The 17,119-nt window shown below is 45.3% G+C and overlaps 3 protein-coding genes across 3 annotated transcripts in view; 2 read left to right on the top strand and 1 right to left on the bottom strand.

Moving 5' to 3' along the window:
* Positions 1–10,337, top strand: part of LOC134855077 (uncharacterized) — a gene marked incomplete at its 3' end in the record, with an annotated part of 36,336 nt that extends 25,999 nt beyond the window's left edge. The window contains exons 38-51 of the mRNA XM_063871457.1: positions 221–347; positions 660–839; positions 1,239–1,395; positions 1,649–1,878; positions 2,238–2,375; positions 2,995–3,181; positions 5,007–5,152; positions 5,390–5,530; positions 6,030–6,180; positions 6,640–6,749; positions 7,332–7,472; positions 7,945–8,119; positions 9,097–9,129; positions 9,334–10,337. Coding sequence (XP_063727527.1) covers positions 221–347; positions 660–839; positions 1,239–1,395; positions 1,649–1,878; positions 2,238–2,375; positions 2,995–3,181; positions 5,007–5,152; positions 5,390–5,530; positions 6,030–6,180; positions 6,640–6,749; positions 7,332–7,472; positions 7,945–8,119; positions 9,097–9,129; positions 9,334–10,337 — 2,920 coding nt within the window. The remainder of the gene's footprint in view (positions 1–220; positions 348–659; positions 840–1,238; positions 1,396–1,648; positions 1,879–2,237; positions 2,376–2,994; positions 3,182–5,006; positions 5,153–5,389; positions 5,531–6,029; positions 6,181–6,639; positions 6,750–7,331; positions 7,473–7,944; positions 8,120–9,096; positions 9,130–9,333) is intronic.
* Positions 10,338–10,386: 49 nt separating this feature from the next.
* Positions 10,387–13,458, bottom strand: LOC134855076 (uncharacterized PE-PGRS family protein PE_PGRS54-like). The gene is made up of 4 exons (XM_063871456.1): positions 13,451–13,458; positions 13,397–13,407; positions 10,490–13,353; positions 10,387–10,446 (listed from the first exon to the last, which is right to left on the bottom strand). The coding sequence occupies exons 1-4, from the start codon at positions 13,456–13,458 to the stop codon at positions 10,387–10,389; spliced, it is 2,943 nt and encodes a 980-aa protein (XP_063727526.1).
* Positions 13,459–13,573: 115 nt separating this feature from the next.
* LOC134855075 (mucin-5AC-like) overlaps positions 13,574–17,119 on the top strand; it is a gene marked incomplete at both ends in the record, with an annotated part of 38,532 nt that continues 34,986 nt past the window's right edge. Inside the window, 2 exons of the mRNA XM_063871455.1 lie at positions 13,574–15,623; positions 15,676–15,821. Of these exons, the coding sequence (XP_063727525.1) occupies positions 13,574–15,623; positions 15,676–15,821 (2,196 nt within the window). The remainder of the gene's footprint in view (positions 15,624–15,675; positions 15,822–17,119) is intronic.

Below are 17,119 nucleotides of genomic sequence, written 5' to 3'. Positions count from 1 at the left end.
AATGGGTACCTTTGGCGCTGACGGGACCTTTCGGATTTTTTGTGGGCGGGGGGATTCATGATCTTTCTCGAATAAAACAGTGAGAAAAATTTGTTCTTTTTCCGCTTTTTTTGAAGTTCGAGCCATGTTAGAAAATTATGTGATACAGGTGGGGGTAGGTGTTGATGATGGAGTGACTGCTCACCAGCAATTCTTTTTAAGTATTTTGAATGTTCACCAGGTGTGAGAAGGAGGATCTGGAGGAGTTTGTGTTCGACGAGGGAACAGACGTGGTCGCTATTTCTGACTTGGTAGATGCAGCTGACGAAGGAATAGAAACAGTCCAATACTCTCTCGTACTGCCACAGGTAATACAAAATAATACAGAAAACATTAGAGTAAAATACGATAAAGTACATTTAATTTCAAATTAAATATCTTTTTCCTAATTGAGAAATGATTACAAATGATTACGCCTGAGATTGGCAAGCGTTATCAAATCGGAATGTTTGAATTATGAAAATGTAAATATGCTTCAGTGCTTCCATGAATCTAACTAAAAAACGCGCATAAAATTCAGAAGCCTCAAAATTTTCCTAACTCCAAAAACCGTGGTATTGCTCCTTTTGAGCTTAATATTCAAGAAGTTTTAAAAACTGGAAAAACTCTGTCTAATTCAGGAAGTTGAGGGTGAACTGACACAAGTGGACGAGGTTACCCTGGACTCCAAAGTGGGACTCCTCCGATTCACAGTGGGAGTGGCAGAGGAAGAGCTCGGATTCGGATTCTTCTACATCCAGATCGACCCAACATCACCTGACCAGCAGATCACGTTCACACCCAGTCCTGCAAATGCTACTGTAAGTTTCGAGATACCTCATCAGTATAAGGTTATCGGTTATCCTGACACTCTTAAACACTTTCTCTTAAAAATTGCGAATTGTATATTCTGGTCTTTGTTGAAGTTTTTCGAAAAAAATATGTAGTTCATCAATAAAAAACAAGTCAATAGTTGTATAAAAATTTTTTTAATGGCATAATAGTTTTTTAAATTAATGCTGCGTAAAATTTTGTCTGTACGAAAGTAAATGTGCATTTTGTCTATCCTCTCCTTACTCTTTGCACTTGTATTATAAATTTTTGAGTATGTAAAATACCTGATTTTGGAGAGTTTGCTATATAACTCATCTCAATTTTTACCCTCTTCAGGAATTGACCCCTTTAATTTTGTAAGTTTGATCTGTTTTTTTTCTTTTTAGGAGTTCACCTCCGACAAGCCCTTCATCTACTCTGACATTGGACCTCCACTAGAGACCACTGAGTTGCTCATCACTGTCAAAGTTCCCATGCTTCTGTCAGCTTCTGATGACAGTGAGGAGGAAGCTGCCACAATTGTAGTCAGTGGATGCTCAAAGGGTCAGTTTAAAATAGGGTCCCTATCTCATTGTTTATTATGGGCTCGCTCTTTTTTGTATTGACCTAGTGAACGTATTGGAAAGGCTTGGTGAAGACATAACATGGATCTCAATTTTCAAAAAAACTTGTTAATTTTTCCAAAAATGTGTGATAGCAATATTTTGAATTTTGTGTATCTACTTTCAAATTTAAAAAAAATTGTTTATTTCCTACCTGTTCTGTCTAATTTTTTGATAAATGATTTCTGTTTCAGTGCCTACAACAACCACAGCTGCCACCACCCCAACAACAGTAGCCCCATGTGCCGAGGGCAACCTGACCCCAATGACACTTGCAGACACCTCTGTCTCCTTCACAGACGGATCCGAGCCCTCTTCTGTCGGAGTTTCCAACAGTGACGATGGTAGTGAGGACAAAGTGGTGGATGCTTTCGGAGTAGATTTGAGTGTGGCTGAAAGTGTCGCTATCAAGTTGGAAGATCCCGTAAGTGGATTCAATAATAGTATTAATGACTAATGTAAAATATTATTTTATGAAGAAAAAGATTATATTAATTCAATAACAGTATTAATGAGTAATGTAAAATATTATTTTTTGAAGAAAAATGATACTATTGATTTTAACTGTTTTTTTTTGAAGAAAACAAAGCCAAAACTTTGAACTTAGACGCTTTTTACTCATTACTCCATTAGCGTAACATCAAGTTATAAACAAAAAATGTTATCATGATTTTAACTTTTATTGACTCTTGATGAATAGCTTCACGCATTTTTTTCTGCAATAGAAATTTCTTAAAGGTTATTAGAGTTGAAAGATTAAAGTAACACCTGTGCATATTCTAGACTGAGTTGGCGCAGCTGCTGATCCAGACAAATGACACTGTGAAGTTCTCTGTTGTGGTGAAGACATCTGGCGAGGATTTCTTCGAAGTGACCGAGGATGGTCTCGAGGCACTCCCAGAGGACTTCGACTCACTCGACGTAAGGGATAATTTGAAAGGGGGGCTCTCTCTTGCAAAAGGGGGATATTCGTTACTAAATTTAAAATTCTCATATGCTTAACCGTTGATTTATTTATTTATGGGGGATATTCGTTACTAGGTACCCGAGGGGGAATATAGTTATATAGTTAAAGAGATCCAACGTAAGCTGCAGCAACTCATTTATTCGGTTTTCCAATGAATTACTTGAAGCCATTGAGACTAATATAAAATTTCATGTTTTGAAGTTTTTTTATTTTTGTTTCGAACTTTTTTTGAACTCACTGAATCCTTTTTCCGATTTATTTTTCTTAATCCTTCAACTTATAATGAAACTTGGAAAAATCTGTGTAAAGTGGGTAATCTAGAAATGATAAGGAAACTTAGAACAACTTCTTAATCCATTTTTTTTAAATTACACATCCAACATCGACAGACGAGATAATTCATAATAGCATAACAAAAGTGGTCTCGTATCTGCCTATTTGAAAAGTTGTCCTTATAACTCTATTTTTTTTTCCAGTTAGAAAGTGCTTCCTCTATTAGAATTGCATGGATATGAAAAGTATTTGAACAAAAAAGAGATAATTAAAACGTTAGGTTGAACTTGGTCATTTCAGCTGAACACGGAGCTGTTCGAAAGTGCTACTTCTAATGACACTGCAATCATCGACTTGTCCGACTATTTCCCCATCGACGAACTGACCGATGTGGTCGAAGTGATCCTCTTCCTAGATGACACTGAGGAAAAAGTTGTGTTGGTTGAGTCCATTGAGGTCATCGGTTGTGCATATGGAACAACTACTAGTGAGTTTTAAGATATTTTTGTTTCAACCACGGAGAGTGGAGGAACTTTGTATTTGGGTGTGTTTCAATTTTTTATTTACTTTTTTTCATTTAAAATCAGGTACCCCAAATACATCGGAATGGATCAAATCATGTTATATTGAAGCCGTTTCAGACGTGATTCAAATTACATTCAAAAAAGTTTTCTTAATGTGCTGGTAAAAAGCGGTTTGATTTTTTTTGGATTTCGAGCGAGTAAGCAGTCTAACAATAGGACGATATATTTGATTAACGTCGTGCAAAAATTAATTTTAATCATTTTCTTGGGTAACGTTTTTTTTCAAATTTAAAAATATTTTCTGCATTTTTTTTAGTTTTCTTTTTTGTTTTTCAATTGATTTTTCTGTCAAATAAGCTGAATATTCCATTAATATCTAAAATGCCTAAGTTCTAGGCTTTTGTTCAAAGTTTCATATCACACCACGAACAAAAAACGACAGGGTTTGGAAAACGACAAGATTTTTTTCTCTTGTTTTTTTTTTCTGTTACTATGGTCGGTGACTTTCTGTGGTAATTGCGCAGCAACCAGTTTTGTTTGTTTTTGTTTATTGGGTTTTTGATCTGTCATGTTATCACAATTGTCAAGAATTTTTTTCGAATTCATTGTAGAAACTTTCGAAACATTATGTATGAAATATGTATTAAATCCATAATATATTACAACTTAATTTAAAAAATATATATATTAGTTTTAAGTAGTTGAAAGGGTAAAATTTGCTTAAATAACTATACGAATTGATTTTTAGCTTGTTTTTCAGGAATAAGTTTTAAATTATGTTCATTCCAAATTTGATCTTTTGCAATTTGAATTTTGATTTGTTGTGAAACTCAGTTGACAATCATTTGCTAAAAGGAAAACAAAATACGTTCTTCAGTTAAGAAAATGGAAATGACACAAAAAAGGGAAACGACTTCTAATCTCAAAACTGAATTTTAATTTCTGGAATAAAAACTTCACCGAATAATCCAGTTTTCTCAAACTGGGTTGATATGATTTACACAAGCAAAGCTTGTGTTATAGTATGAACTCTTTTTTTCCAACCTAAGTCGCAAATATTGTTGAGGCGCAAATATTGTTGAGACAAAATAAGCTCATTTTGAAAGTGTTCAATTTGATCAAAAACCAGCTGTTAAGTACAGCCAATGCGAAGGATATGAACACAGGCTATTATATTACAAATAACATTTTAGCTTCAAGGTATCATGGATCTCTAGAGTAGAGCTAGGGAAGGATACCCCCAACAAAATAAGAGGGTACAAACCTGGGCAGGGTCGGATCTTTTTAAGGAACTTTTTCGTATAGTAGCTGAAATGCGTCCGCTCTATAAATTGAGGCATGTTACGTGGTCAATTTCTTTTTTTTTCAAATTGACTGGAACTGCTAATGCGTCATAATTGGCCTGCGTCTCTTAGCAATTATTTAGACTCTTTATTGGCGTGCGTCACTTAAGAAATTTTGTAGTCTCAAAGTTTTACTCATTCAGTTTTTCCCGCTAGCGTTATCGGTCATATTTTTGCTTGTGTTTGCGAAGTGTAACTTCGCCTCTGTGTAAAAGAGTTCCAATGAGAGCTCTAAGGCCATCAATTTTTGATTTTGAAGTTCGACAGTTGAACTTTTCTAAATAAAAAATATCTCCGTAATTTTGTTTGGTTTCCTTGCGTTCATTGATACTTTTCCATCGGTCTATTGGTTGTTTTATATGCCACAATTACAATGTGTCGTACTTCCAAATAATTTGTGAATCTAAACTGTATCTAAAGTTATAAACTGCATCTGTAATTGCAGCCCCCACCAGTGGTTCGACAACTTCTTCAACCCCTCCCCCCGCAACGTGTGAGCACGGAGAGCCAGAGCCAGAGGACAGTCTGGGCAACGAGGAGAGCATTGTTGAGACAGACATTCTGACCGAAAGCACAGAGTACCTGTTTTTGGTAAGGCTATTTATTTTCATAAATATTTATAAGATGTTTTTGGTAATTTTCACATATTAAATGAAAGTCTAAAATATGTGATTTGACATTGAAAAAGAATTTGAAAAGACAAAACGGGGTAGCTTTTGAACTGAAATTGTATACGGCATACTTATAATCTTTAGATATAGACCAAGGAAAGATTTTTTGAATTATATTGAACGCTTGATTTCACGTGATGATTTTTTTGTTCGCCAGGATGACAACTTGGACCTAGCTGGACTTGAGATTCTGACTGGAGGATCATCTGACAAGACATTCACAGTGAAAGTGGAGTTGACAGACAAAGATGGAAACCCAGTCTCGCCTACCACAACCGGAAGAGACATCGACACTTTGGTCAGTCTTGCTTTTATAGTGGAGACAAAATTAAAATAACAGTAAAAATGAGACATGTTTTTATAGAAGCATCCCCGATTTCGAAGTGCCACCTAGTTATTTATATATACATCTTTATATATATTTAAATCACTCCTAAAATCACGGTCCCAAATCAACCCAAAAATCGACACAAGCAGCGGATCCCCCCTTTTACCCACTACGGTTAAAGAAATGACATATTTTGCACTTCAATCGACAAAAAATGATTGAGATTATATGTGCTAATGGGTAGTACCAAGACACGATGTGTTTGGATAAAGAATAACGGAAACTTTTGTTGACCTCAGATGAAGCGCTTGATCTTTTTCTTTCGTATATTTTCTGTAAGCTGAAAAGATTCAAGAATTCATGATGGGCCTCGAAATACAAACCTCTTGGTTGACAGGCGGATGCAGTAGCCACTAGATCTTAGCTTAAGTGAATGCAATTAAGCATGTTTGTTTTTGTTTATTTTTAGGAACTGACAGTAGGAGAGACTTTCCTGGTTGAGTTTGTGGCGGTTGTTGAAGTGGCAGTGATCGAAGTTGTCTTGGTCAGTGTGGATCCCCCAGAGGAACTGGAATCCACCAAGGGTCTGGACATCAGAATCACTCCATACATCTGCAAAAGTGAGACTTCCTCCATTATTACGTTTTGTTTGAGACAAAATAAGAGAGTAGATTTGCTGTAATGATTAATATATGTTTTTTCGTCTAAATGGTAAATTTACTCAAATATACTCTCGAGAGCTAATGTGAGGTAGTTAAATCGTTACCGATAGAGGTTGATTTTTAGTACAACCTCCAATAATGCCTCCAATATTTGGTCATTTTCAATCAAAACAATGTTTTCGAACATCGTGATTTTATTTTTAATTTAATTTCAAATGGCCTATTCATTGTTTTTGTGGATTTTTAACATCTTTTTCTGCAAAAGGAGGAAGATTCTTTGCTAGATACAGAATTTTTTCTATGGTTAACCGTTAAATTAGTCATTTATAAGGGGGGACATTCGTTACTAGGTACCTGAGGGGGAGTGGGGTATAGTTAAAGAGATCCATTTTTGTTTATTTTGTATGTCTGTTTCAGAGCCCCCAGTTTGTGAAGAGGATACTACTAAGCTGGTGGGTCTCGCCAAGAGGGGGGCATTCAGTGACTCCTCGGAAGAAGAGTCTGGCTTCGAAGTGTTCAATCTAGGGGTGAGTGGAAAACAATCACCGAAACTACAACAAAAATGAAATAATTACATAAACCAAAATTTTCCATTTCGCGTGCGTTTATCTTTTTACATTGTAGTAACAATGTGTTCTTTTAAGTTTAAATTCATTTGGAAACTTGCCAATTTTTCTAGCCGTTTTTTGAAAGTTGATAAAACTTGAATTTTGACATGAAGGCCTTCAGCACAATTGATCTGTTGTCATCGAGAAGTTGTTATCTAAAACTAAGTAAGTTGAATATTTATCTTTTTTGATATAGAATGTAAATGTCACTTCGAAAAATTTGCCGATTTATTGACAAAATTTAAAAAACTTTGTTTTTTATATCCGATTGCAAAAACGAATATAACCAAAAAAAAGATTTTTTAAAAACATCTTTTTCTGTTTGTTTGTATTACCGAGGAGCCTATATTCAGATTATGCAAGTGTACCCTCTCAAAAGCGAGCGAGTTCTAAAAGGGGTGAAAAAATAAACGCAACTATGATAATGATAAATAAGATAATTATATTATGATGACGATGGTGATGATGATGATTATGATAATGACTATTGCCCATTTTCAGGACGACTTCCGTCCGCTGGTCGGTCTGGACGTGAAAGTAGAAGGCGATTCCAGCAGTTTGTTTGTGGTCAAGTTCGAATTGTTTGACGAGGAGGGAAATGAAGTGATCCCTGATGTTCTGTACCACGACATCACTGAAGTGGTCAGTTAAACATTAACAATTAGTTATTATTTTGTACTTAAATTAGTTATAACGAACAATGTCATAAATGGAAATGCACTACACCATAGGTCCCACGTAAGATTTTTATTGGAGATGAACAACTGAATTCCGGGAATGTCAGCGGAAACATGAATTTTGGATTGCCTTTTACAAGCTTCTGTAGAAATCAAGTTTTTTCATTGATAAATTGATACATACGTATTGAAGTCCTGTAAGGCTGGCTCGTAAGGCAGTGTTTAGTGAACTCAATTAAAGTTCACTAGGAATCTGAATTTGGGTCCGGAAGTCCCGCTTTCCGGTGGTGAACCCGACGCGCTGTGCAAACAGCCGCAAATATCACCCCCCCCCATCACCAACCCTAAAGGGGAGTGCGAAAAGCAGGAATGGGTATGTGTGAAAAGCTGCAGTGCTTGATTTGTAAAGAAAGTTGATAGTGGTTGTGATGTTTCAGAAACTGTCCAGCCCCTTGGATATCTCGTTCGAGTTCTCCGAGGAGGTGGATGTGTCCAAAGTAGAAGTGGTGTTAGTCAGTGTCCAGCCTGCCCCATCTGAAGAAGGCGGAGTAGTGGAGGTGGGAGAAGAACAGACAATAATTGTCAAGGTCACACCTGTCAAGTGCACGTCAGGTGAGCACTACTGTATTACAAATGAGTATAGCTAGATATTATAGTTAGTAATGATTATAATTAACTAATTAGATATAGTTAGACAGGTTATAGTCTGAAAGATAAAGCGTAATATCTATAAGAGCAATCTGACTAAACTAAAAGTATTTTTTCTGATGTTGGTGCGTAAGTAAGAAGTTTCAGAATTTCAAGATTTTTTTTTTCAAGTTGAAACTAATTTATTAAGTGTCAATAAACGTAGTGAAGACACTAACATTTGTCCATAGGTCGTGTTGTTTTTCTCGCTTTTTTTTCTTAAAGAAGTCTGCTTTTCGATTTTCAATTTCTCTCAGATCCAATTAAATTCATTCGAAAAAGGGAAGCAAGTTACGCTTTTGAATAACAAACTTTCACATGGAGTGAAAAGTTGTGAATGACTTCTTTTTCCAAATTGGATTGTCATTTTCAGAATTACCAGCCGAATGAAAACATTATCTATTATTCCAGTATTCCTAAATAGGATTAGTTTTCTCCAAAAAGTAACAGTCAATAAATATTCTGGAAAATCAAATAGTTTAAACGTGATATCTATTTTTTGAAACTTTTTTTGTTTGTTTTTAATTTGTTTAAAATTTTTTCAAACAAGTTAAAGTCAATTTTTTTTCAGTTTTCTTGAGTTCATTGGATTTTTTTCAACTTTGTGTTTGTTACACCAACCGAGCTCATTAGTGTTTTTGTTGCGTCCATTTCGAGTTTAAATAAAGAAACAGCTTTGAAAGGAAATTTTGCAAAAAATATAGTAGTTATCGAAAAATATTCTATGAAAAACTATATTGATAAAGAAGTAAATTAAATTATGTTTTCAGATGATTTGCCGAAGGTTTTGAAATGATTGATGGGAAAGTTTTGACAAGCCAACAAGCTGTTATAGACGGGTAGTTAACTAATAATGTGGAAGGGTGCCGGAAAGTATTAACTTGGGTCGTTTTTGATTTTAGAAACAACGACAATTGCCACAACTTCGTCTTATGGTAAGTAAAGTATTTAAGTTCAATATTTCATACCAAAAAGTATCTCTTCTCGTACTACATGAGTCATGCATCTTGCTTGAAAATTAAGCATAGATCAATTCGAATTAAAGATAGTTAATGAAAGAGTGATAAAGGAAACAAAAAATGAAAATTCTTCGCCAAATTCTGAAATAGGATTAGAATTGATAAGAAATATTCATTTAGGCACAACAATAACACCATGTCCAATCGATATGTCAACGCTTCCGCCACCAAACAAAAAAACAACGACTACACCTGCGCCCCCAAGCCCAACCACTTCAACTACAAGTGCCCTTCCTCCTGCCACAACATCAGGCGCTGTCGCGACAACAGGCGAAGTCCCTGTTTCAACAACCACAGGACCAGTTGCGACAACAACCGGTTTGGCTCCTGCTCCGACAACGACAGCAGCTTTCTTGACAACGTCAGGTGCTGCTCCTGCTCCGACAACCACTGGCGCTGCTCCTGCTCCGACAACCACAGGCGCTGCTCCTTCTCCAACAACTGGCATATTTCCACCTCCGACTTCTTCGGAGGCAGTTCCTGCTCCGACAACTACAGGCGCTCCTCCAGCTCCATCAACAACAGGTGCTACTCCAGCTCCGACAACCACAGGCGCTGCTCCTGCTCCGACAAGCACTGGCGCTGCTCCTGCTCCGACAACCACAGGCGCTGCTCCTACTCCAACAACAGGCATATTTCCGCCTCCAACTTCTTCGGAGGCAGTTCCTGCTCCGACAACTACAGGCGCTCCTTCCGCTCCATCAACAACAGGTGCTACTCCAGCTACAGCAGCAACACCAGCTGCTCCAGCCACGGCTGCAACACCAGGAGCACCTGCAACTCCAGCAGCACCTGCGACAGCGGCAACTCCAGCAGCACCGGCAACACCAGCAGCTCCAGCCACGGCTGCAACACCAGCAGCTCCTGCAACTCCAGTAGCTCCAGCAACAGCGGCAACCCCAGCAGCACCTGCAACAGTGGCAACACCTGTAGCTCCTGAAACTCCAGCAGCACCGGCTACACCAGCACCTCCAGTCACAGCGGCAACACCAGCCACACCTGGCGCGCCAGCAACAGCGGCAACACCAGCAGCTCCTGCTACTCCAGCAGCACCTGCAACAGCGGCAACTCCAGCAGCACCAGCCACGGCTGCAACACCAGCAGCTCCTGGAACTCCAGCAGCACCTGCTACAGCGGCAACTCCAGCAGCACCGGCAACACCGGCAGCTCCAGTCACAGCGGCAACACCAGCCACACCTGGCGCGCCAGCAACAGCGGCAACACCAGCAGCTCCTGCAACAGCGGCAACACCAGCAGCTCCTGCAACAGCGGCAACTCCAGCAGCACCAGCCACGGCGGCAACACCAGCAGCACCTGCAACAGTGGCAACACCTGTAGCACCAGCTACACCAGGTGCACCGGCAACACCAGCAGCTCCAGCCACTGCGGGAACCCCAGCAGCACCAGCCACACCTGGCGCCCCAGCAACACCAGCAGCTCCTGAAACTCCAGCAGCACCTGCAACAGCGGCAACTCCAGCAGCACCTGCCACAGCGGCAACACCAGCAGCTCCAGCCACGGTGGGAACCCCAGTAGCACCAGCCACACCTGGCGCGCCAGCAACAGTTGCTACACCAGCAGCTCCAGCAACAGCGGGAACACCAGCAGCACCTGCAACAGCGGCAACTCCAGCAGCGCCAGCAACAGCAGGAACACCTGTAGCACCAGCTACACCAGCAGCGCCTGCAACTCCAGCAGCACCTGCAACAGCGGCAACTCCAGCAGCACCAGCCACAGTGGCAACACCAGCAGCACCGGCAACACCAGCAGCTCCAGTCACAGCGGCAACACCAGCAGCACCAGCCACACCTGGAGCGCCAGCAACACCAGCAGCTCCTGCAACAGCGGCAACTCCAGCAGCACCAGCCACGGCTGCAACACCAGCAGCTCCTGGAACTCCAGCAGCACCTGCTACAGTGGCAACTCCAGCAACACCGGCAGCTCCAGTCACAGCGGCAACACCAGCCACACCTGGCGCGCCAGCAACAGCGGCAACACCAGCAGCTCCTGCAACAGCGGCAACTCCAGCAGCACCAGCCACGGCGGCAACTCCAGCAGCACCAGCCACGGCGGCAACACCAGCAGCACCTGCAACAGTGGCAACACCTGTAGCACCAGCTACACCAGGTGCACCGGCAACACCAGCAGCTCCAGCCACGGCGGGAACCCCAGCAGCACCAGCCACACCTGGCGCCCCAGCAACACCAGCAGCTCCTGAAACTCCAGCAGCACCTGCAACAGCGGCAACTCCAGCAGCACCTGCCACAGCGGCAACACCAGCAACACCAGCAGCTCCTGAAACTCCAGCAGCACCTGCAACAGCGGCAACTCCAGCAGCACCTGCCACAGCGGCAACACCAGCAGCTCCAGCCACGGTGGGAACCCCAGTGGCACCAGCCACACCTGGCGCGCCAGCAACAGTTGCTACACCAGCAGCTCCAGCAACAGCCGGAACACCAGCAGCACCTGCAACAGCGGCAACTCCAGCAGCGCCAGCAACAGCAGGAACACCAGCAACACCTGTAGCACCAGCTACACCAGCAGCGCCTGCAACTCCAGCAGCACCTGCAACAGCGGCAACTCCAGCAGCACCAGCCACAGTGGCAACACCAGCAGCACCTGCAACAGTGGCTACACCTGCAGCACCTGCAACGGCGGCAACTCCAGCAGCACCGGCAACACCAGCAGCTCCAGTCACAGCAGCAACCCCAGCAGCACCAGCCACACCTGGTGCGCCAGCAACAGCGGCCACACCAGCAGCACCTGCTACAGCGGCAACTCCAGCAGCACCGGCAACACCAGCAGCTCCAGTCACAGCGGCAACACCAGCAGCACCAGCCACACCTGGAGCGCCAGCAACAGCGGCAACGCCAGCAGCTCCTGCAACAGCGGCAACTCCAGCAGCACCAGCCACGGCGGCAACTCCAGCAGCACCAGCCACGGCGGCAACGCCAGCAGCACCTGCAACAGTGGCAACACCTGTAGCACCGGAAACACCAGCAGCTCCAGTCACAGCAGCAACACCAGCAGCACCAGCCACACCTGGTGCGCCAGCAACAGCGGCAACTCCAGCAGCACCGGCAACACCAGCAGCCCCAGTCACAGCGGCAACACCAGCCACACCTGGCGCGCCAGCAACAGCGGCAACACCAGCAGCTCCTGCAACAGCGGCAACGCCAGCAGCACCAGCCACAGCGGCAACTCCAGCAGCACCAGCCACGGCGGCAACACCAGCAGCACCTGCAACAGTGGCAACACCTGTAGCACCAGCTACCCCAGGTGCACCGGCAACACCAGCAGTTCCAGCCACGGCGGGAACCCCAGCAGCACCAGCCACACCTGGCACGCCAGCAACAGCGGCAACGCCAGCAGCTCCAGCCACGGCGGGAACCCCAGCAGCACCAGCCACACCTGGCACGCCTGCAACAGCGGCAACTCCAGCAGTACCTGCAACAGCTGCAACTCCAGCAGCACCAGCCACAGTGGCAACACCAGCAGCACCTGCAACAGTGGCTACACCAGCAGCACCTGCAACAGCGGCAACTCCAGCACCACCGGCAACTCCAGCAGCACCAGCCACGGCGGCAACTCCAGCAGCACCTGCAACAATGGCAACTCCAGCACCGCCGGCAACTCCAGTAGCACCAGCCACGGCGGCAACACCAGCAGCACCTGCAACAGTGGCTACACCAGCAGCACCTGCAACAGTGGCTACACCAGCAGCACCTGCAACAGTGGCTACACCAGCAGCACCTGCAACAGCGGCAACTCCAGCACCACCAGCAACTCCAGCAGCACCAGCCACGGCGGCAACACCAGCAGCACCTGCAACAGTCGCTACACCAGCAGCACCTGCAACAGTGGCAACTCCAGCAGCACCAGCCACGGCGGCAACACCAGCAGCACCTGCAACAGTCGCTACACCAGCAGCACCTGCAACAGTGGCAACTCCAGCAGCACCAGCCACGGCGGCAACACCAGCAGCACCTGCAACAGTGGCTACACCAGCAGCACCTGCAACAGTGGCTACACCAGCAGCACCTGCAACAGTGGCTACACCAGCAGCACCTGCAACAGTGGCAACTCCAGCACCAGCGGCAACTCCAGCAGCACCAGCCACGGCGGCAACACCAGCAGCACCTGCAACAGTGGCTACACCAGCAGCACCTGCAACAGTGGCTACACCAGCAGCACCTGCAACAGTGGCTACACCAGCAGCACCTGCAACAGCGGCAACTCCAGCATCACCGGCAACTCCAGCAGCACCAGCCACGGCGGCAACACCAGCAGCACCTGCAACAGTCGCTACACCAGCAGCACCTGCAACAGTGGCAACTCCAGCAGCACCCGCCACGGCGGCAACTCCAGCAGCACCTGCAACAGTGGCTACACCAGCAGCACCTGCAACAGCGGCAACTCCACCAGCACCAGCCACGGCGGCAACACCAGCAGCACCTGCAACAGTGGCTACACCAGCGGCACCTGCAACAGTGGCTACACCAGCGGCACCTGCAACAGTGGCTACACCAGCAGCACCTGCAACAGTGGCTACACCTGCAGCACCTGCAACAGCGGCAACTCCAGCAGCACCTGCAACAGTGGCAACTCCAGCACCACCGGCAACTCCAGCAGCACCAGCCACGGCGGCAACACCAGCAGCACCTGCAACAGTGGCTACACCAGCAGCACCTGCAACAGTGGCTACACCAGCAGCACCTGCAACAGTGGCTACACCAGCAGCACCTGCAACAGCGGCAACTCCAGCACCACCGGCAACTCCAGCAGCACCAGCCACGGCGGCAACACCAGCAGCACCTGCAACAGTCGCTACACCAGCAGCACCTGCAACAGTGGCAACTCCAGCAGCACCAGCCACGGCGGCAACACCAGCAGCACCTGCAACAGTGGCTACACCAGCAGCACCTGCAACAGTGGCTACACCAGCAGCACCTGCAACAGTGGCTACACCAGCAGCACCTGCAACAGTGGCTACACCAGCAGCACCTGCAACAGTGGCTACACCAGCAGCACCTGCAACAGTGGCAACTCCAGCACCACCGGCAACTCCAGCAGCACCAGCCACGGCGGCAACACCAGCAGCACCTGCAACAGTGGCTACACCAGCAGCACCTGCAACAGTGGCAACTCCAGCACCACCGGCAACTCCAGCAGCACCAGCCACGGCGGCAACACCAGCAGCACCTGCAACAGTCGCTACACCAGCAGCACCTGCAACAGTGGCAACTCCAGCAGCACCTGCAACAGCGGCAACTCCAGCACCACCGGCAACTCCAGCAGCACCAGCCACGGCGGCAACACCAGCAGCACCTGCAACAGTGGCAACTCCAGCACCACCGGCAACTCCAGCAGCACCAGCCACGGCGGCAACTCCAGCAGCACCTGCAACAGTGGCAACTCCAGCACCACCGGCAACTCCAGCAGCACCAGCCACGGCGGCAACACCAGCAGCACCTGCAACAGTCGCTACACCAGCAGCACCTGCAACAGTGGCAACTCCAGCAGCACCTGCAACAGCGGCAACTCCAGCAGCACCAGCCACGGCGGCAACACCAGCAGCACCTGCAACAGTCGCTACACCAGCAGCACCTGCAACAGTGGCAACTCCAGCAGCACCAGCCACGGCGGCAACACCAGCAGCACCTGCAACAGTGGCTACACCAGCAGCACCTGCAACAGTGGCTACACCAGCAGCACCTGCAACAGTGGCTACACCAGCAGCACCTGCAACAGTGGCTACACCAGCAGCACCTGCAACAGTGGCTACACCAGCAGCACCTGCAACAGTGGCAACTCCAGCACCACCGGCAACTCCAGCGGCACCAGCCACGGCGGCAACACCAGCAGCACCTGCAACAGTGGCTACACCAGCAGCACCTGCAACAGCGGCAACTCCAGCAGCACCTGCAACAGTGGCAACTCCAGCACCACCGGCAACTCCAGCAGCACCAGCCACGGCGGCAACACCAGCAGCACCTGCAACAGTGGCTACACCAGCAGCACCTGCAACAGTGGCTACACCAGCAGCACCTGCAACAGAGGCAACTCCAGCACCACCGGCAACTCCAGCAGCACCAGCCACGGTGGCGACACCAGCAGCACCGGCAACAGTCGCTACACCAGCAGCACCTGCAACAGTGGCAACTCCAGCACCACCGGCAACTCCAGCAGCACCAGCCACGGCGGCAACACCAGCAGCACCTGCAACAGTGGCTACACCAGCAGCACCTGCAACAGTGGCTACACCAGCAGCACCTGCAACAGTGGCTACACCAGCAGCACCTGCAACAGTGGCAACTCCAGCACCACCGGCAACTCCAGCAGCACCAGCCACGGCGGCAACACCAGCAGCACCTGCAACAGTGGCTACACCAGCAGCACCTGCAACAGCGGCAACTCCGGCAGCACCTGCAACAGTGGCTACACCAGCAGCACCTGCAACAGTGGCTACTCCAGCAGCGCCAGCAACAGCAGGAACACCAAGTGCACCCACGACAGGCGCTGTTCCTGCTTCGACTACGACAAGTGCTGCTCCTGAATGCGAAGATGGTTCTGAGCCGAAAGAGTTCATTACAAAGTACAGTTATGATGTAAGTCGATCTTCCGTTTTTTGCAGACTTTTGCTTCTCTAAGGTTGACGTTTGCAAAAATACTTGAGTAAAAAGCTTCCTCACTTTATTTTTCTGATTTTTAATAACAAGAATGATTTTAGTCAATTTTATTGAAGTTGATTCCGTTTTGCTTAAATAGTTTTGTCAAAGCGGAGTTTTGTTTGCAGATTTTTTTTAGCATCTGTAATGTTGTAGAAAGCATAAAAATTCAGGGCAATTTCTTGTATTAATGAATTAAAGCTTAAATTATTGTTATTTTTTCTATAAACAATTTTTTTCTATAATCGGCACTGTAATAAATTTTTGATTACTTTAATTTTCTCTCGTTCGAGGGCTAAAGAAATGTCTTAATTTGATTGAAAAAAAAACATTAAAAAAATGTTGTGAACGTTTAAAACTGTTTTAAAATATGTGTAAATTCAAAATGTTGAATACTTTTGACGATTCGTCCAATGCTCTTAAATTGAAGGCAAATTTTGATATTTTTGTCCTTATCTGTGTGATCGAATCTCATAAACGGAAAAACTCGGGGCAAAGGTAAGTTTAAAGCTAAGGTCAGCCAAATATATATTCATAACACCTGTTATTTCAAGTGTTCTTAGCAAGTTGTGAATGTTAATAAATCGAGGCAAAAGGATGCATATAAAGCAAAAGGAGGCAGAAAATATATTAAAAACATCAATAAAACATTGAAAAAGAACGAAACACTGTTTTAAACTGTTTCAAACACCCTTGTTTTAAAACATCGCCACCCTGGTTAGGCACGGTTACATAATTGATTTTTTTTTCGGACTAGTATGTGTATTGGGTATTTTTACCATAGGTTCCGCCAAAAACGAAGATGACTAAGTTTAAAAAGGTTTCTGACGAGGTTTCGTGCTATTGTTATTTAATTTCGGGTTTGGGGACTAGTTATTATCAAAGGTTTCCAGACGGGAGAGCTTTGTCAATACCTCTAATTGCTGTACGTTCTCAGAAACTGTTCATGTTGGGTGACATGTGTTTTTGTAAAAATGATACGGGTTGTATGAGACCTATTACACCAACAAACTTTTCAATTGTTTACCAAATATATTCGAGTGTGCATGCTAACGAAACTTGATAGAGCATGAAAAGTTTGAAAAATCCTCATTTTTCGTATAATTTAATTTTTCATTTGGAGTTTTTTTACTATACTGAAAATTAGATGGAAAACTTCGTACACTGAATTCATTAATTTGTATTTTTAAGTGCTTGCGATGCGAAATTGTCAGCTCAACGTGGTTTCTGCTTTTAAT

Source organism: Symsagittifera roscoffensis, chromosome 10 (assembly GCF_963678635.1).
Source record: "Symsagittifera roscoffensis chromosome 10, txSymRosc1.1, whole genome shotgun sequence".
NCBI lineage: Eukaryota > Metazoa > Xenacoelomorpha > Acoela > Convolutidae > Symsagittifera > Symsagittifera roscoffensis.
This window is presented reverse-complemented; position numbering and strand designations above follow the sequence as displayed.

Bases quoted from the DNA above. Each gene is read 5' to 3' on its own strand.
- LOC134855076 (XM_063871456.1), bottom strand. The intron at 10,447-10,489 runs GTTGCCGCTGTT...CCGCTGTTGCAG, and splicing joins CCGTGGCTGGTGCTGCTGGA to GAGCTGCTGGTGTTGCCGCT.